This window comes from Alligator mississippiensis, chromosome 7, assembly GCF_030867095.1.
Source record: "Alligator mississippiensis isolate rAllMis1 chromosome 7, rAllMis1, whole genome shotgun sequence".
In the NCBI taxonomy this organism is placed as follows: domain Eukaryota; kingdom Metazoa; phylum Chordata; order Crocodylia; family Alligatoridae; genus Alligator; species Alligator mississippiensis.
Window position 1 is genome coordinate 18,235,181 of NC_081830.1, and position 19,672 is coordinate 18,254,852.

At 50.4% G+C, this 19,672-nt stretch overlaps 1 protein-coding gene across 3 annotated transcripts; it reads right to left on the minus strand.

The window, feature by feature from the left end:
- Nucleotides 1-617: 617 nt before the first annotated feature.
- Nucleotides 618-19,361, minus strand: LETM2 (leucine zipper and EF-hand containing transmembrane protein 2). 3 transcript variants are annotated; one of them, XM_019491479.2, is made up of 11 exons: nt 19,060-19,361; nt 18,686-18,751; nt 16,375-16,828; nt 15,702-15,845; nt 10,346-10,483; nt 9,309-9,512; nt 8,334-8,453; nt 4,120-4,230; nt 3,246-3,329; nt 2,693-2,767; nt 618-2,060 (listed from the first exon to the last, which is right to left on the minus strand). In XM_019491479.2, the coding sequence occupies exons 2-11, from the start codon at nt 18,730-18,732 to the stop codon at nt 2,010-2,012; spliced, it is 1,428 nt and encodes a 475-aa protein (XP_019347024.1). In that variant the 5' UTR covers nt 18,733-18,751; nt 19,060-19,361; the 3' UTR covers nt 618-2,009. The 3 variants fall into 3 exon arrangements, 2 of the variants coding, with proteins under 2 accessions (XP_019347024.1, XP_019347025.1); XR_002091476.2 differs by lacking the exons at nt 618-2,060; nt 2,693-2,767; nt 3,246-3,329 and adding an exon at nt 5,172-5,347 and having other exon boundaries at nt 4,141-4,230; nt 19,060-19,203; XM_019491480.2 differs by lacking the exons at nt 618-2,060; nt 2,693-2,767; nt 3,246-3,329; nt 4,120-4,230; nt 8,334-8,453 and adding an exon at nt 8,460-8,604 and having other exon boundaries at nt 19,060-19,203.
- Nucleotides 19,362-19,672: the final 311 nt, after the last annotated feature.

Consider the following 19,672-nt stretch of genomic DNA (forward strand, 5'->3'; position numbering starts at 1 on the left):
CAGGGCTGATGGGGACTAGGGGCTGATGGGGAGTGAGGGGCACCAGTGGGGATGAGGGGCTGCGGGTCAGGAGTGAAAGGCACTGGCAAGGCTGGTGGGAATTGAGGGGCTGTGGGGTTGGAAGTGAGGAGCACTGGTGGGGTTGGAGGCTGTGGGTCGGATGTGAGGGACACTGGGTAGGGTTGGTGGGAATTGAGGGGCTGCAGGTCAGGAGTCAGAGTGTCCGGACTGTGGAATAACTCCCTCCAGAGGTGGTGCAGTCGCCTAACCCTGGAGTTTTTCAAGAGGAGACTGGACCGTCACCTCGCGGGGGTCACTTGACCCCAGATGTCTTCCTGCCTAGAGCAGGGGGCTGGACTCGATGATCTGCGAGGTCCCTTCCAGCCCCTAACACTCTATGAATCCTATAAACTACATTTAAACCAGGGTAAGCGTTGCACGTATCTTTGCCCTCCCTTTCCTGAATTCAAGGCAGTTGGTAAGAGTAAGTTCCCATCAGCTCCACCACCCATACCACCCCAGCTGGAGAAGCCTTTGGATTCATGCACTTCAGACAATGAATTCAAACTAACCCTGACCCCAGGCACATCCTCACCTGAAGAACAAGAGGCAAGAAGGACACTTGAGCAGCGTTGCTGTTTATTGCAATCACACTGCTCCAGTATAACCGCTAGCAAGACAGCACAACTGTTTAGCATTATATGACTTTTGTGTTCGCAAGGCAGAGCTTGCAGTATCCAGGGACATAGAGTTACTAACCAGGAGTACAGTACAGTGAGGACACAGTTGCCCAAGCCCATGGTAGGGAGTTTGAGTGCTGATATGCCCAAGCATGGCTGCAGCCAGCAGGTGGTCTGAAGCCTCAGCCTGCCATGAAAGGAGCAACTCTACTTGGCACCAGAGCCAATCTTGATATTTTGCAGTAAGTAAAAATAATCCAGTTCAATGTGTCCATAAAAACAAGCAGGCTCTGAGCATTTGTAGCACTGGGGGTGTGTATGAATGAATAAGTTCTAAAAAAGCTTTTCAGTATCTTCCTCTACAGGTGCTGGAAAGAGTCACCACAGGAGTTCACAAAGAAATGCTTAAAAAACAAGGTGTGGTACAGAACCCTCGTCACTGGGGAGTGCTGAGCAGACGGACTCGGTTTCAAAATGCAAGTCCACTGTCAGGCTTATCATAGGGTATAGAGTCCTGTGAAAGCCCAGGCCTCTGCTGCTTGGCACAAGGCTGCAATGGAGAAGCCACATGGGCAAGCCCATGTCAGACTGGTGGCCAGGACCCTGGCAGATGCCATGTTCAGCCAAGCTCAGGCAGGCAATAGACATTACACGCAATGAGGACTTTCCTCTCCATAGGAGTGCATGAACACAACAGCAAAACCTGCCTGAGCTGGCAGTTCTCCAGTAACTTCACTAACAACGCTGACAGTCCTTCCTTCTCAGAGCAAGCCTGGCCACCAAGCAAGCTGGTTTAACCCACGTGTTGTGTGCATCATTCTGGTCACAGGTTTAGTGGCAGCTACCAAGAGGGCTCAAGTTTGCATGACTTGCTGCAGCAGGAGCGAGAGTCAAGCCCCATGATTTTGCAACGTGGAAGAGGGAAGGGAAGCACCAAACCTGCCCACTGCCGCTGGCCAGACTTTAAGGAAAAAATAAAGCGCTGTCATATTAAAGTGTAAGAGCACAAGTCCCACCTGCACAGAGCCAGGGGGGAAGGGGACAGCTCTGGCTGTAAGGGACAGTATTTACATATTTACAACATAAATTAGTGTAGGGAGATGGTAATATTCAAGGAAAGGCTGGCATGAGACAGGTGGGTCCTTTGCGCAGTCGAGTTGCTAATAAAACAACCTGGAATAGATGCAAAAGGCCCCCTGGGGGCTGCTGAAGCCTTGGCATGGAAAGGACCTGTGGAGAAACTGCTGATCCAGTTACTTTGGTCAAGGTATGGAGGTGTAGAGCTTTCCCATCTCTGTGTCCTAAGCCACTGTCCAGCTCAGCAGGGGCTCAGACTCCATTGGCACTGGCCTTGCTGCTCTGAGATGCTTCCATTTTCATCTAGATTGAAGAGAGAGGTGTAGGTTATAGGTAACTCAGACACCACCAGTCTCAGCACTTACTGACATCTACTAAACATTCAGGTTTCCAAAGCCGCCTTTGACAGCTTGATACATCCTCAACTGAACACAGAGCAGAGGCGCCGGGGCAGACAGCTTGTACTTACTTAATACACCAACAACTTTTTAACACGACCACCACATTTCTTCAGTCAGGGTAAAGGACGTGATTTTTCCTCCCCACGAGGAATGTGTCAACTTCCCTAAACAAGCTTACTGAAATCGGTAGTGTAAGAGTGATGCTGTAGCCGTGAAGGTCCAGAAATTATGTGAGGCTAGGATATCTTAGGGTGATATCTTTAATTGGACCAACTGTATCGCTGGGAGACCTGACAGCACCTGAGCCCACCTGACTTTATCCCAACAAAATAGTTGGTCCAGTAAAAGATCTTGCCCTAAGAAATCCTTGCCCCTGGCTGAAATGCACACTTCTGCAGCTAAAGAGCTGAGCATGTGTGGATAGTGAAGAGCTGGGCAAAAGCAGCCTTGCCTGGCTTACAGAAAACACAGCTTAGTTTTGATCTTCACTTCAAAATAATGAATCAAAGCCTGGCCCAAGCTCTCTCAGCTCACCTCTCCTGGATGGGGCTTGACTGATACTTCAGGGACAGGCAACTTCTCTGACGGCTGCAATATCATTTCTTCGATCTTTGAGAAAAACATAAAAGGCATTTTAATACTCACAGAGCACCCAGAGGGTGGAGACGACTTGCTGGGACCCTGGCCAACCCTTTCTACTGCTGCTGTATGGCTGTTCCCTGCCGTACCTTTCTGCAGTTTATCCTTGATACAGTGGGACACTCAGCCCTTCTCTCAGGGGACCGTTCCACAGCAAGTGACGCTGGGAAAGCTACTTTCCTCATAAGTTCATCCTGCAGCTGCTGCTGGTTTTTGCACCTTGGGCTGCTCTCAGTCACTCAAACTTTGGGCATTTAGCCCTTTCTGCAGCACTGTTCCCAGCAGCATGCAGGGGTTTTGTTCACCTTCTCCCCTGTGCACCAGGCAGCCGTGCCAGCTAAGAATGCTGCAGGACAGCTCTTGCCTTCTTAAGGCCTAGGAAAGGCGCATACATTTGCTCCTCCAGGAGCACAGCACAATCACCACCTGTGGAGAATCACTTGCTAACCTTCAATCCCTGTATCACAGGCGCAGAATCCACCAAGACCTCTTGGGGGACCGAGCTCCCTGCAGCAGCCTCACTCCTCTGAGCCTGCAAGGAACAGAAACCTCTGTTTATCACATGCAGTTGAAGCAGTTCAGCAGATGCTACAATGTGCCCAAGGTGCTGAATTCCAACCTTGATCCACTCCTGCTTCTCTCAGCAGCTATTAGGCACTTTCTGAGAGATGCCAACAGAAGGACTTCCTTGCCTGTCTGGGAGGCGACAGGGCAGATTTGCCCAGTGGACCCCAGTGCAAGTGCACTGAGCGCTGTGCAGACACCTTGGAGGAGAGACCCGAGCACCTTCGACCCAACAGCTCAGTTCAAGCTGTGCCTGCTCAGCCCTCCTGCCCATTGGACCCTTTTCCACCTCTCTGGTGCTTCCTGTGTGCCATGCAGGCACCCTCAGCACAAAGAGCAAAATCCAGAGGTTCTGCAGTGACCGCTCTGCTCAGAGTAGGGAGCAACTCATTCAAGTCATGTGTTCGGGATGGAAGCCTCATAGAAAAGTAAGATGCTTTACAAGTTGCTTAGTTAAGTGGCAACAACGCTTCACGTGCCAACAGAAGCCAACCCACCCCTCTCCCCATCTCTGCCAAAGTCAGCTGGGAATGAATTAGCTGGAATAGCTGGGGCATCAGGGTGGCAAAGATGCACTCCTGGGACACAACTAGTCAATACAAGGGGCAAGAGAGGGTGTCCAGTGACTGTACTGCACGATGTGCTCAGTGTGAATCTAAATCCTTCCCTGGTTGTGAGCACAAGGAACCTGATGGACAGAAATGTTGGTTTGTTCACTAGAAAGCAGCTCTCAGGCAATCTGGTACTCAGCCACTCACCTCCACCAGTGGCACTGGAACGGGCTTTGGCTTTACGTCAATCAAGTACAAGGCACGAGAAAGTAGGAGCAGGGAGGGGGGAACGCTCTCCTTTAGATGAAGATCCAGCCACTGTGTAAGATAGGGAGGGAAGAGGGCAGAAGGGAGAGAGAGTTATTTACAACTGGGTTAAAGAAATACAAAAAACTTAAACATGCCAACTGTTGAAACACCAACTTTGCTAAAGCCATGGGCACACAACACTTAGCCTGGTTTAAGCACAACTTAAACTTCAAACAGACAAACAGGGCTGTCACACGAGTTTCAAACAGCCTGGAACAGGTAAAAAAAGTGTACTTGGAAAATAAGGTACTCTTGAAGGGTTCACAGCACACCAAACCAGTGTTACATGTACACCCGCAGCATTTTGTGACACAGGTCTGGGAAGTACTCCAAGCATCAACATCTTGATCTATGATTTGGATGGGGGAGTGAAAAGTTTGCTGGCCAAGTTTGCGGATGACACCAAGTTAGGGGGTAGTGTGGCCATGCCAGAAGATCAGTTGCCGATACAGGCAGACCTAGAAAGGCTTGAGAGTTGGGCAGACCAGAACCAGATGACATTTAACACTTCCAAGTGTAAGGTGCTCCATCTGGGGGCAAATAACCCTCAACATACATAGAGGCTCGGAGGTAACCGCCTGACCTGCACCACGGGCAAAAGGGACCTAGGTGTAGCGATCGACCATCGCATGAACGGAAGCCGTCAGTGCGATGCGGTGGCCAGCAGGGCAAACAACATGCTGGCATACATCAACCAATGCATCTCGTGTAAAACTAAGGAAGTGATACTCCCGCTGTTCTCAGCAGTGGTGAGACTGCAGCTGGAGTAGTGAGTCCAGTTCTGGGCACCGCACTTTAATAAGGACGTGGAAAAACTTGAGAAGGTCCAGAAAAGAGCCACCCGTATGATCAGAAACTTGCAAGGCAAGCCATACAAGGGAAGGCTGAGGGACCTGGGCCTCTTTAGCCTGAAGAAGAGAAGGTTGAGAGGGGACTTGATAGCGGCTTACCGCTATATCAGAGGAGTGCATCAGGAGCTCGGTGACCAGCTGTTCACTAGGGCACCCACGGTGAAGACCAGCAGCAATGGGGCCGCTCCAGGCTTAATACCAGGAAAAACTCCTTCCCAGTCAGGGTGTCCAGACCATGGAATAAACTCCCTCCAGAGGTGGTGCAGTCATGGACCCTGGAGGTTTTCAAGAGGAGACTGGACAGTCACCTTGCAGGGGTCACTTGACCCCAGTTGTCTTCCTGCCTAAAGCCGATGATCTGCAAGGTCCCTTTCAGCCCCTAACCATCTATGAATCCCACACTGCGTCCATCTGTACTCTCACCACTGCTACAACTGCTCACTCTGGGATGAAACCTGAACTCTACTGCCCCCCTTCTAACTATTCTTAGCATTTTTATTTTTATTTTGAAATCACTGCACTGCCTTGCACTACTCAGGCACCAACATGGATCTTTCTAACCACCAGCTGGGTCATCGCTCCCTACCCAACCACAGCCCTTCAGCATCACCCCAAGACCTCAGGAGCCCAAAAGCATCAGGCCAAGAATTCTGCCCCTCACTCCCAACCCACTGCCCCCTGGTCCCAGCTGTGCCCCTCACTCCTGACCCGCAGCCCCATTTCCAACGGTGCCTCTCACTCCTGTGAGGGGCTGCGAGTCCGGAGCAAAGGGCACCAGCGGGGCTGGCAGGGACGGGGGGTTGTGGGTCAGGTGCCAGGGGCATGGGCAGGGCTGGGTCTTCCGGGCAAAACGAGGGGCACCAGTGCTGTTACTGGGGTTGAGGGGCTGTGGGTTGGGCATGAGAGGCACTGACAGGGCTGGCAGGAATTGAGGGGCTATAGGTTGGGAGTGAGGGGCACCAGCAGGACCGGAGCCTGTGGGTCGAGAGTGAGGGGCACCAGTGGGTCCTGGGGCTGCAGGTTGGGAGTGAGGGCACCGGTGGAGCTGGTGGGACTAGGGGCTGCTGGTCGGGGACAGGGGCACCGGCAGGGGGGCAGGGGGCTGCAGGTTGGGAGTGAGGGGCACTGGCGGGTCTGGGTGTTGTGGATCAGGAGTGAGCAGCACCTGTAGGGCTGGCGGGAATGAGGGGCTGCAGCTCAGGAGCGAGGGACCTCTGTGGGGCTGGTGGGGATTAGGGTTTGTGGGTCAGGAGAGAGGGGCACCAGCGGAGCCAGGGACTGCAGTTCGGGAGTGAGGGGCACTGGCAGAGCTGACAGGGACAGTGGGCTGTGAGTTGACCACCAGTATTTGGGGGAACGTTTGTTCACCAGAGCGCCCCAAGGGATGATGACTAGGTTGAACGGTCATAAACTACTACAAGACCATTTCAGGCTAGACATAAGGAAGAATTTCTTTGCTGTCCGAGCCCCCAAGGTCTGGAACAGCCTGCCACCAGAGGTGGTTCAAGCGCTTTCATTGAACACCTTCAAGAGCAAACTGGATGCTTATCTTGCTGGGCTCCTATGACCCCAGCTGATTTCCTGCCCTTTGGGCAGGGGGCTGGACTCGATGATCTTCCGAGGTCCCTTCCAGCCCTAATGTCTATGAAATCTATGAGTTGGTGGGGCTGTGGGTCAAGAGTGAGGGGCACCAGCGGAGCTGGTGGGTACAGTAGGTCTGGAGTGAGGGGCTCTGGAGGGGTCAGGGGCTGCAGGTTGGGACTGAGGGGCACCAGCAGTGCCAGGGGCTGTGGGTCAGGAGTTAGGGGCACTGGCAGAGACAGGGGCTGTTGGAAAATCCAAGTTTTTCTGTGTTTTTCCATGGCAAACCTGGATCTCTGCTTATCAGTCACTGTGCCTCTTTGGTCTGGACCATATCATAAGTTGAACAGTTCTCATTCTCAACTTTAGACATATCAGCTTGGATGGGTATACGAGCTGCAGAAGTTCTCAGGGGGAGGCCCACCATCCACAAGGCCAACTTACTTAAAGGCTGACTGCCCCAACATGGTTTCTCCACATAGATACAAATTACATGTTCAGTGTGAGAGATATGTGAATGTGTTCAATCTGCATGTGTGAATCTTAAGTTACTTTCTGTTGAAGCTGCTAATGACAATGCATGAATACTTTTACTTTGTTTACAATATGTTCTGGTCCTCCCAGTCTGGCAGCACTCTTCCCCACACTTGCGGCCTGAGTTATTAATTTGTGAATGCCTTGGACAAATATAAAACCATGCTCCAGGACTCAACATCTTCATCAGCGACTTGGATGAGAGGGTAAAAAGCACCCTGTTCAAATTCGCAGACGTAAGATGTGGGGGGATATGGGCACGCTAGAAGGGAGGAATAGGCTGCAATCAGACCTAGACAGGTTACAGGGGTGGGTAGATGAGAACAGGATGGGTTTCAACACTGACAAGTGCAAGGTGCTGCACCTGGGGAGGAAGAACCAGCAGCAGACCTACAGGCTGGGGAACTCCCTTCTCATCAGCACAGAGGCAGAAAAGGATCTTGGAGTCGTTATTGATGCCAAAATGAACATGGGCCGACAGTGTAGGGACGCGGTCAGGAAGGCCAACTGCACCTTGTCATGCATCTACAGATGCATCTCAAGCAGGTCCAAGGAGGTGATCCTCCCCCTCTATGTGGCACTGGTCAGGCTGCAGTTGGAGTACTGCATCCAGGTCTGGGCGCCGCACTTCAGGAGGGATGTGGACAACATGGAGAGGGTCCAGAGGAGGGCCACTCGCACGGTCAGGGGGCAGAAGGGCAGGCCCTATGAGGAGAGGCTACAGGACCTGAACCTGTTCAGCCTCCACAAGAGAAGGCTGAGGGGGGTTCTAGTGACCGTTTACAAACTAGTCAGGGGGGACCAGTAGGCACTGGGGGAGTCCCTGTTCCCCCGAGCGCTACCAGGAGTGACAAGAAATAATGGTCACAAGCTGGCAGAGGGTAGATTTAGACTAGACATCAGGAAGTGCTACTTCACAGTCAAGGCGGCTAGGATCTGGATCCAACTTCCAAGCGAAGTGGTGCTGGCTCCTACACTGAGGGTCTTTAAGAGGAGGCTGGATGAACACTTTGCTGGGGTCGTTTGACCCTAGTACTCTTTCCTGCCATGGCAGGGGGTTGGACTTCACGATCTGCTCAGGTCCCTTCCGACCCTACCTACTATGAAACTACGAAACTATGGACTGTAGCAGACGTGACTACTTGCCTGTCTGAGTTGTTCTTTGAGCTGTTCCTCTGAGAGACCCAACGACCTCATTCCTCTGGCCCTACATGCGCTCTGCAGTTCAGACACACTTAGGCCATTAACGCCTTCCTTGGCGATCATCTGAAAGGAAAGGGGACAGTCACATTCAGGCTAGGGGAAGCCAAACCCCTAGTCTACTTACCGAAACTGGAGCCAAGGAGGTGCCGGCTTGGATCAAGGGGGGACAAGAACAAACAAGCAATTCTCAGCAGTACAGACAGGAAAGGTCACCCTGAAATTCAGCACATAAAATCAACCCTCCTTAAATGCGTGTCAGGCAAAAGCGTAACTTGCTTAACTGCAGAACACAACACCAATCCTAATTTTTGCCTATTGCTGGTCTTATAACAGGCAGTGGCCATTTGCATATTGGTTCAGCCCCACTGTTTACTTTCTAATCTAACTGGACTCCACTAAACTGCATAATTGGTGTTACACAAGCAGCTGTCAAAGGGCAGCTAATCACAAGCCCTTCTAGCCAGCTTTGGGACTGCCAGCAGAAGCCTTGCAACAGAGCAGAGCCAGGAGGTTTCAGGGCTGCCAATACAATGCTGTATGCTTAGGAATAAGTGCATGGTCTTTTTTCAGTCCTGAGGTTATGCACTGTAGCCCACTGTCTCTACCCAAACACAGCTAAAATAAATACACTTTGGGCCTCAGAAGCATCTTCACTCGCATACCTCCGTTAAGTCAGATCCACAAACACTTTTAGGGTTGTGTCCAAGAAGGCCCTGGGGATTGAGCCACACTGTGCTTCCCTACAGCTTTTTTAGGAGAATCCCATGGCTATCAACATTATGCTCATCCCACTTCTGTCATATAGGCAGGGACATACCTATTACACTAGACTGGCAAGCTGCTATGCAGAGAGGGATGGAATAAAAAATGAGCTCATCAGGAGATTAGTGTCTGTGCTATTTCACTCTAGACTCTTACCTTATCATCTGCTTTTATAGTCCTCAGCTGCATCAGAAGCTGGAAGCGGAGTAGGTTATTGGTGCCAATGGGTTGCAGCTCAAGCAGTTTGCAGAGGGCTACCAACTGCGGCCGTTCCAAATGCTCAAGGGTCAGCTCATCCTCAAAAAGCTTGGAGAAGCGCACGATCTCCTGGGTACTGGGCTGGTGGCCAGTATGACGAACCTGTGCAGGGCAAAAGCATTAAGTAAGAACGGACTGTGGAAACCAGCAGCAGAGCCAAATAGAGAACGCAGGAGTCCCGAATCCAGGCCCCACACTCCCTCCCAATACATTTCATATTGACATTTTTTTCTTGCTGGACACCACTAAACAGATATGGTTACCAGTCATGAGAAAAAACACAGAAGGGGCTTTGAATGGCTGCCTAAAAGCATCACTCTGTAAAAGGTTTTCTGCTGATTACAACTACCATTAAGATACAAAAAAACAAGGATAATCAAGGAGACCTGGGTTTAAAAGGTTGCCCTGCCTTGCCAGTCGGTTAGCCACCAGTGGGGAGAAGGTTAATCAGTAACCTCTTCCGCATGTATTCATGCCTGACAGCACAGTTCAGGTACTCCTGGTACAAGTTCCAACAACAGCACAATGGCTGCATCTCTCCTCCTCTCAGCTAGGCAGGAACAACAGCCTCTCTCCAGTTAGTGTTCAATTAAAATAAGTCTCTCTCCACCCAGTGAAACCCAAATTCAGCAAAGTGCAAGCTCTGATCCTGGGCTCAGCAGATCCGGAGAAGTTACTTAGAGGGGCTTAACAACAGCACTGCACTATGTTACAACCTGCACAGAAACTAATACCTCTCATGTGAGAAGTGGTGGAAAGAAACTGGGTCTGTTGATCTACTGTAGTTAAAAAGGTTACTTTGCAGATCCTCCGCAGTCTTTTTTGTATAGAAATGCCTCCCTCATCTCCAGAAATCAGAGCCTTTAGAAGGTTTTGGCATATACCCACATGGCCACCCCGTCCACCCAGTCCCACCTACTGTCCCACTACTGTACCTGCTGTACATAGGAGGAGAACTGTTTGGTGGCCTCTCCCGTGTCTGCTTTGTTCCTTCTTGCCATCTCTGCAATGGTGTCCTGCAGGAATTTTGCCAGCTCTAACTTTGCGCTTAATTTCTTCCTCTGTTTTTCTTCCTTCATGTGGGAAACAAAAAAGTTAGAGGCTCAGCTTGACTGGGATGGTGGGGTGGAACTACCCCAACTTTCTCCCTTATTAATGAAACTATGCGATTCCCCTGAAGGAAACGTGCCCCCTCCTCTTGCTACAGATGTCAGGGTTCTCTGGGCTGTTTTTTTTAGTTTGTTGCCTTCTTCAGAAGTATTGGCTGCTGGCTGCAGCCCAGGGATTGTGACTGGAGTGTGCATATGCTCCTGCTGGGCCTAAAATCTGGAGGTTGCCCCCGTACTCAGAATCAGGCTGATTGCCACAAATAGAGGTTAGGAAAGAATTTTAGCCCATGGTCAGACTGTAGGAGTTTTTCTCTACAGGGGCCCCCATAGCATGGCCCCCTTCCATGGATCTCAGGGGTCTTTGAGCAACTTTTTAGTTGTGTGACAGGGTTGATTGTGTAGTTTTAGGAACAGGGTAGACAAGGATTTGTATGGGACGATTAGGAGACAGAAGCCTCTTTTGGATGGATCCTGCCTTGAGCAGGGGGCTGAGCTAGACGACCTTTGGAGGTCCCTTCCAGCCCCACTTATTTATGAGTCTATGAATTACCGCAGGAAGGAAAAAATCTGAAGGCAGACCCTTTTCCATCCTTGCCCAACCCCCATTACTGTTGCTGATTAGTTTTGGCACTTTGGTTTGTATAACTGAAGTACACAGGGCAATTTCACCTCCGCTTACCAGACTGAATACTACAAACAGGATATATGTGCACTCTTTCACAAAATCATAATGAATGTTTGAAATCAACCTAATTATAAACTCTAGCCCAGGACAATATGGTAATTACTAATCCCACGTTCTTACAGTTTTAATATTAATTATTCCTATTGCAGAAAACTGTTATGACCAAAATAACTTTCTTTTGCATGTAACAATCACTTAAACGCACATGATTTGAGGTTAACTTTTATCAGATACCTGTAACTCAATTAAAGAGTCATTAGTATTGGCTTGATCATGGTCCTAGGAAACAAAACAGCACAGGAAGGCAACAATCCGCACATAAGCCAACAGGTGCTGAGATTTCAGCAAACCTCCGAAATTACAGCAAGTGAAACCCTCTTTTGCCTGCCACTCTACCTTACTGATTGCTGGGGAATATTTTTTAAGGTAAAAGAATATATTTAATATCCAGTATGGAGAAGTAAGGAAAGAGATGAAATATGTGGAACAGCTATACTCGTGACATAATGCTTGCTTTGTTCCAGGAGCAACGAGGCTCCTCTGTGCATTAGGTCCTACCTGATCAATAGCAGACTGTTGTTCTGCATCTGAATACCCAAGTACAAGCACTTGGCCTAGTCAGCAGGGGTAAGACAGATTTACAGCATTGGATGCTAAGCAACAGTTGTCCAGGGGACTGCAAACAGGTTTTGATTAGCTAGTAACAGGTGTTAACAGGAAATAAGAGACCCATGTTTTAAGGGAAAGGCACAAGCCAATAGTGGGCAGAAAATACTCCAGCTCTGTGTTATTGATAAGTGCTAGGAAACCGACATGCACCCCTTCTCACCAGGCAGCACTAGCCTTCTTGGCTTCAGGGAGCTTTGGCTAAAGAGCAAAGTTGGAGCTATGGAGCATCCCCATTAAGGTCAGTGGAAGCTGTGTGTTAGGAGAACAGGATTTGATCCAAGACAATTTCCTCTGGGCTCTGTCACTGCTGCTTTCAAGTGTAAAGCCTAAGTGCATTTAACTCATGGCTTTTTTCTCCTAGAACTGTATTTAGGATCTACCCACTCTTAGCAGGTATAGAGACCCTAATTAAAAGGATCCTACGCAAACTCTCAGTTCCCAGTGGTTAGCTACCAAGGACAGTCCAAGTCTGCATATTTCAGGCTGCATCCAAGTGACATATAATCTGGGAGGGGGAGAAGCCTACACAGTCCCAAAATACCAAGGGATGAAGAAAAGTAACTGGTTAGAGACACACACACACACCCCCGGCTAGGGATGACCCATCAATTGTCTTGACTACTCCATTTGTCATTATGTTATCAAGTAACCTTCTGTATATCTGAGCATCCTAGGCACTGGCATGGCCCTGATGACCTCAGGGTCAGAGTACATCATTCATGGATTTTACCCTCACAATTTTTTTTTTTAATTTTAAGGCAAATACAAAAGACAGAGGGAGAAAAACCCAGGCACATGTTCGAATAAGTGACTTGCCAAAGTTCACTGAAATTTGAGCGAGCCATAGAGCTGAGCACCTTTTGAAAACCCTGTGCATCAGAAGCAGCTTTCTGTGCTTACTTAGCTAGCTCTTCCCTGGCAACAGTAAACAAGTTGGATCATGTTTACTGATATGCTAATAAGCTTCTGGAGTCATCTCCTGCTCTCTTGCTTCATTGAGCCCTGGTTATCAAAGCATTATTAAAGGAGTATTATACAACTACCCTAATCAAAATGGGATCAGAGGAGGACAAAGTTGAGGTACCGTGGGTTAGGAAACATGGAGGTTGGGGGGAAAGGGACTTGGTGGTATGGGTCTGCTATAGACCACCACACCAAGAGGAAGAGCTAGACTTGGAATTATTGTGGCAGCTCTCAGAGGCCATATGGTCTAGGGACATGGTTATCATGGGGGACCTAAACTACCCTGACACCTGGTGGGAGGAGCAGTCAGCCAAATTCAGCCATTGATGTAGGTCCTTAACCTGCATACAGGACCATCACCTAACGTAGGAGGTATACAGTCCCACTAGGGGCAATGCCTTACTGGACTTGTTGTTGGCTACAGGGGATGACCTGGTAGGGGAGCTGCAGGTTTGTGGTCACTGCGGCAGGAGCAACGTCAGGGTCGCTGTGCTCTACCCTGTTGCCTCCTTTACTGTGCCAAGCTTCAGACTTGCACCCTCCTATTCTCGCCCTCCACGACTTTGATTGTATACGAGTTCTTTATAGGGAAGCTACCTTTCTTTTGCTTGGCTACAGTTCTCCTGCTTCTAGTGTTCTGTGTACCCAAGCCCTGTGGGCTATGCGCATACAACACTGTCTTGGCCTACACCCCTCTGGCGCTCGGGCCCTTCTCCGCAATGCTGCCCCTCCCACAGGACCCTTCTCCAGAGCTGGGGTCTGTACACCCCAAACTCTGTGCCCTCACTGGGGCTGGGGTCGTCACTCTACCGTGAGTCCCCTATGAGGCCTCCTCCATCCCCTTACAGCCTCACCCAAACCACCAGTGTAATCAATAGCAAATACAAACAACAACTTAAACACAAGCCTCTTGGCTATAACGTAAACATAAGCCGCCTGGCTATAATAATGCTCAGGTCTACCAGGTTCTCTCTCCTACTGCGGTGACCAATTCTGCTCTGGCATTCAGGTTTTTCCTCGCTTTTAGCAGGGAGCTCCTTCCTCCTTAGCTGCTGGTCGGGAGAACTCCCGCCTGGCCTCCTGCCTCTGGTTTATATAGGAGCCAGGCCCTGCCCCTTCTTGTCAGCTGGCTAGGCAGGTGCGGATCATTAGCTCCCTCCAGCTTCCTCAGCAACCCTGCACCTGAGGAGTTTTCCTGGCTCTCTCAGTAGCAGGCACCTTAGTGCCCTGCTACAGTCACCTTGGGGACAGCGACCATCAGTCAATCGAATTCACCATACAGTGTAGGGTGGGAAAGATATCTAGAAGGGTTGAAGTGCTTGACTTTAAGAAGGCTAACTTCAGCGGGCTCAGGAGCTTAGTCAATGGTGCACTGCAGCATAGGAGTATTGGCGAGATGGGAGTCCAGGAAGGGTGGTCGTTCCTAAAGGAAACAAACCTTCGGGTGCAGAGGGAAATGATCCCATTGCACGGGAAAATGGGGAAAGGGGCCAGAAAACCTCCATGGCTAAACAGGGGAAGGAGGAGCCGAGTAATTATAGGCCAGTTAGTCTTATCTTTATCCTTGGAAAAGTCTTTGAAAAAGTTATTAAGCATCATATTTGCGTGAGTCCAGCAGGAAAAATAATGCAGCAGGGCAACCAGCATGAATTCATAGCAGGTAAATCATGCTCAACTAATCTGGTTTCTTTTTATGACCAGGTCCCAAAACACTTAGATGCAGGAGTAGCAGTGGATGTCGCTTTCTTGGATTTTAGGAAGGCCTTTGATATGGTATCTCATCCTATTTTCATAAATAAAGAGGCTGTGACTTAGACGATTACACAGTCCGGTGGGTGGCAAATTGGATTAGGGGTCGCACCCAGAGAGTGGTAGTGGATACATTGGTATTGACCTGAAGGGATGTGGGTAGTGAGGTCCCGCAGGGCTCGGTCCTTGGACCTGTACTCTTCAATGTCTTCATCAGTGTCTTGGATGTGGATCTGAAGTGTACTCTGTCCAAGTTTGCAGATGATACTAAATTGTGGGGGGAAGCTAACACACCAGAGGGTAGGAAACAATTGCAGGCAGACCTGGACATGTTGGAAAAGTGGGCAGAACACAACAGGATACAGTACAACAAGGACAAGTGCAAAGTGCTGTACCTAAGGCATAAAAATATCCAGCACACCTACTGGCTGGGAAATAACCCTCTCAGCAGCACAGAAGCGGAAAGGGATCTTGGAGTCATCGTGGACTCAGCAGATGCATGACAAATAGAGCAAAGGAGGTGATACTTCCCCTCTATGCAGCATTGGTCAGACCGCTGTTGGAGTACTGCATCCAGTTTTGGGCGCCACAGTTTAAGAAGGATGTGGACAACCTCGAGAGGGTCTGAAGGAGGGCCACTCATATAGTTAAGCATTTGCAGGCCAAGTCCTATGAGAAGTGACTAAGAGACCTGGATCTCTTCAGTCTCCATAAGAGATGGTTGAAAGGTTATCTTGTGGCCACCTACAAATTCATTAGTGGGGCACAGGAAGGAACCAGAGATGCTCTGTTCACCAGGGTGCCTCTTGGGGTAACAAGGAACAATGGTCACAAACTGACAGACAGCAGATTTAGACTAGACATCAGGACGAACTTCTTCACGGTAAGGGTGGCCAGAACTTGGAATGGCTTCCAAGGGAAGTAGTGCTCTCCCCTACCTGGGGGGTCTTTAAGAGAAGGCTGGACAGGCATCAGGCTGTGGTCATCTGACCCCAGCACTCTTTTCTGCCTAGGGCAGGGGGTCAGACTCGATCTGTTGAGGTCCCCTCTGACCCAAGCATCTATGAATCTATTAATTGTTCTGCTCTCAGCCAGCGTGCCAGCAAGCTCACAAACCTTTTTAGATTGTGTCTCAAATGTTGACGGCAGCATTTCTGGGAAGAGTTTCAGGAATACAGGTAACAGGAACTCCATGAAGGGAACAATGATGAAGACCAAAAAGGGGACCAACCGGAAGAGATCAGCACAGGTTCTCAGCAGCTGCACAAGGAACAGCAGGGCAGGGATTATTTTTCAGTCTGACGCATCTGATTTTGCCACAGTTACACACAGGCTTTGACAACCTGAATGAGATGCATGGCATTATCAAGATGGCCTTTCTGCGCATAAATGACAATACATGACACTTGTGAAGCATTGCAATAACAATGCCTCCTTGTCACTCTCTCACATAAAAGCCAACTGGCCCAGAGAGACCAAACACTCCTCTCATTCTGGAGATGCTCTCCCAGCACAACACTGGGGTACCCTGGCAGAGCACAGGGGACCTGTTTTGCCACTGTTTGTGCTTTACCACTTATGAAGAAGCACATAGGATTTCAGCCTCGAAGGTGGAGAAGCTGTCACCTGTGCTACCTTCCCCAGGCAGTTGTAAGCAGATGCCCACATTTTACCTCTCTTGAAAAAGTATCTGGTTATCAAATAGATTTGATTTCTTTAGTGGCATCAGGCGTTTGGCCATATCAGTTTAGCAATTTGACACCAATGTGTCCATTGAAGTCACACTCACCCTTCGCCTCTCTCTCCTAGTGAGAACCTGCCCATGTAGCAGTCTCCATACCATCCTGGCAGCAACTTTTGTATCAATCCAAAGCAAGTGGAATCCATTGTAATAGTGTTTCAGCTCCTCCATAATTCTTTGGCTCAAGGATTTTTTCCCCACAGCAGTCTCTATGCCCTCGTCAGATACAGCTTTAGCATGCTCAACGCTCTGGTTTGCAGTCCGTTGGTTAGACTGAGGTTTCTCTTGAAGTTTTCGATGCCAGTAAGCAGATGTGTGAAATGTCCGCACTGCATTAGTTCGTAACTGAGGTAGTCCAGTGCACCGGTAGGTGCAGTAAAGGAACTGCTGGCTTTCAGAGTCTTTAATACAAGTTCGGTTTAAATGAGACTCCACTAGTTGGACAAATGCCACAGAGGGAGAATGCAGAAAACAGCTGGAGTGCACAAGAAGATGAGGACCTCTGAAAGGAGAGAGATAAGGTCAGGCACAGGTCATTCTCTGTTGTGGCCTGATTATCAGATTTGATACAAGCAAATCAATATCCTTGGTTCCAAATTTACAGTAGAGAATCTGCCCAAAGATTGAGTCTCTGGGATAACATTTTTGCTGGTGAACAAAGAACTTCAGGACAGCTGTGCAGTGCAGTCGGTACGGCAACTGGCTGTGGGCTGGAAGAACCTAGGTTCAATCCCAATTCCACTTGTAGTTTCCACTCCCAGTGTGGACCTAAGGCCCACCCAACTTCCTATCCAGTCGGCACCAAAAACTACCTGGGGATAAAGGTAGCCAAAGCGTGGTGCTGACCCAACACCACCACTTTCTGGGGCTGAGGTTAAAAACACACTGGAGGCATGCCACCATGGCATGTGAACAGGACACCTTTTTTTTTTTTTTTGGTTTTTGTTTGTTTGTTTTTTAGGTACTGGACAAATTTCCACGCTGTGCTGGCTGGTTATCACTTTTTTTTTCCAAATGCAAAACACAGCAGTTCAGCCCACTTCTTTGAAGTCACCATTCTAATAAATTACCTTAACATACAGTTCAGCCTATAATAGCCCAAGGAGATAAAATAAATCATAGAAAAGTAGGGCTTGAAGGGACTTCAGGAGGTCAACTTGTGATTCGAGTCCAACCCTCTGCTCAAGGCAGGATCAGCCCTATCAAAGCTATTCTAGACAATCTAACCTATTCTTAATACTTCACTGACAACCATCTCACTCAACTACCAGACACAATGCCCCAAACATCAAGACTGTCTTAACTTGCCAGAGGTAAAGCAGAGGGACAAGGGTACTGTCAGTGTCCTGCCACTGCAAGGACAGGAAGTAGTTAACAGACACTTGAGAGATCAAGTAAGAGGACCATGCCCCACCCTGCAGAGGAAAGCAACTTCCCACCCCAGGCCATGCCCGTCTGACCACGGGGTAAAATTTCTTCCTGATCCCGAATGTGGGGGATCCACTCATCTTCATCATGTCACCTCAGCCAAGTCAAGGAAGAATCACAGAACCATAGAACATGGTGGGGAGGGACCTCAGGAGGTCACATCTAGTCCAACTCCCTGCTCAAAGCGGGGCCAGCCCCAACTACATTATCCCAGCTAGGTCTTAAAAACCTCCAAGGCAGAGGTGCCACCACCTCTCTGGGTAACCCATTCCAGTGCTTCACCCTCCTCCTAGTGAGAGAGTTTTTCCTAATATCGAATCTCAACTTCCCTTGCTGCAACTTGAGCATATTATTGCTCCTTGTTCTGTCATCTGTCAAAAGACAGAACCAAGTCAGGAAAGGTTTTTACACCAGGAGTTTGATGTCAGCAACACAGTGTATTGTTTTAACAAGTGCACTGGCTGAAACCCTTTGGCTGACATCTCTGTCTCATGGGGACAATGAGCCAGGCACAAAAATAGTTTCAGTGCCTGGAAGAGATAGATGCTGAACTCTCACCTGGGATTAAACATCTGCTCCCACCTCACGTCCCTTCAGTTAGGACAAGCCCACTTTGCCTGAAAAGTGAAGTTGGGTCTGCTTCCTAGCATGGGCCAGCACTAATCACAAGGAAAATGGTGACAGTCTCGGTGACAGCAGTTCTTTCAAGCTGCCGGGCTTGATTCTTACTCAGTGCACACACACCGCAGTCACGGCTATGGGGCGAGGCAGGCTGCCGCCCACAAAAACTAAGGCCTCTCTGAACAAGTCAGCCTGTGCGGGGCCACCCAGCTCTCCAGGCCCCTCACTCGGGACTAACGCAGCGACCGCCCCCTCGGCCTGTCACTCAGGAGGCAGCAAGCGGGGTTTGGTGTCTGGAGACAGGTCTTACCTGGCCCTGGCCCCAGCCCAGAGGAGGCTGCAGCCATGCAGAGCCATGCTGCCCAGGGCCGCCGTCCTGTGAGAGAGGAAAGGCAGCGTTAGGTTAAGGGCCAGCTCCCTCCACGGGCACAGGGCCGACCCTTGTCACCGCAGCCCCCCAGCACGGGACAACCCCGAACCCTTCCGCTCCTGCCGGGCCCAAGAGACCCCCTCCCCCAGGCAGGGGCAGAGCCCAGGAGTGCAGGCCCCAAGCCTCGCACTAGCCCCTCCCCCACCCCTTCCATGAGGAGAGCCCAGGGGTGCGGGCCCCAGCCCCGCCCCAAGGCAGAGGGAGAGCCCAGGGGTGCGGCCCCCCGGCAAGAGTCCCAGCCCCCTACCACTCACCGCCCGGCTTGGCTGTACCGCTTCCGCCTCAGCCCCTTCCCATCGGCCCCCCGCAACCGCTCTACCCCAGTGCGCTGCTCTCTATGGTTCCCTCTCGTCACCCCACGAGGAGACCCCGCCCCTTCCCCGCTAGCCAATGGGAGCTCCGAGTCCCGGAGCACGGCCGGGCTGTCAGGCGCCAGCCAATGGGAGCCAAGGGGGCGGGGCGGCGGAATGACCTTATGTACCCCCTGGGCTGGGCGCCCCGTTTGGTGAGGGCGGGGGTTGCTGAGCGAGTTCTGCGGCGTCACGGAGCGGGAGGTGTGACATCAGGTACTGGGCTGTGACGCAAAGGCGTTGGGTCCAGAGCTGCCCGCTCCACGCTAAGGGGAAGTGACAGCAGGGCGCCTCGTCCCTGCTCTGGGCCTACACCTGCTGCCATCCCCTCCCTGCCTGGGCCCGTTACTCACCCCTGCATCCTGCGCTCCCCCCGCTAGCTCCCCAGAGCCCAGCACAGGCCTGGGGGGTGTCCCTGTGCCGGCCTAGAGAGACAGAGATGGGGCCTAGGCAAATGTAGGCAGCTGCGTGCCCGCATTTGCCTAGGCCCGGTTTCTGTCTCTCTCCCAGCGAGCAC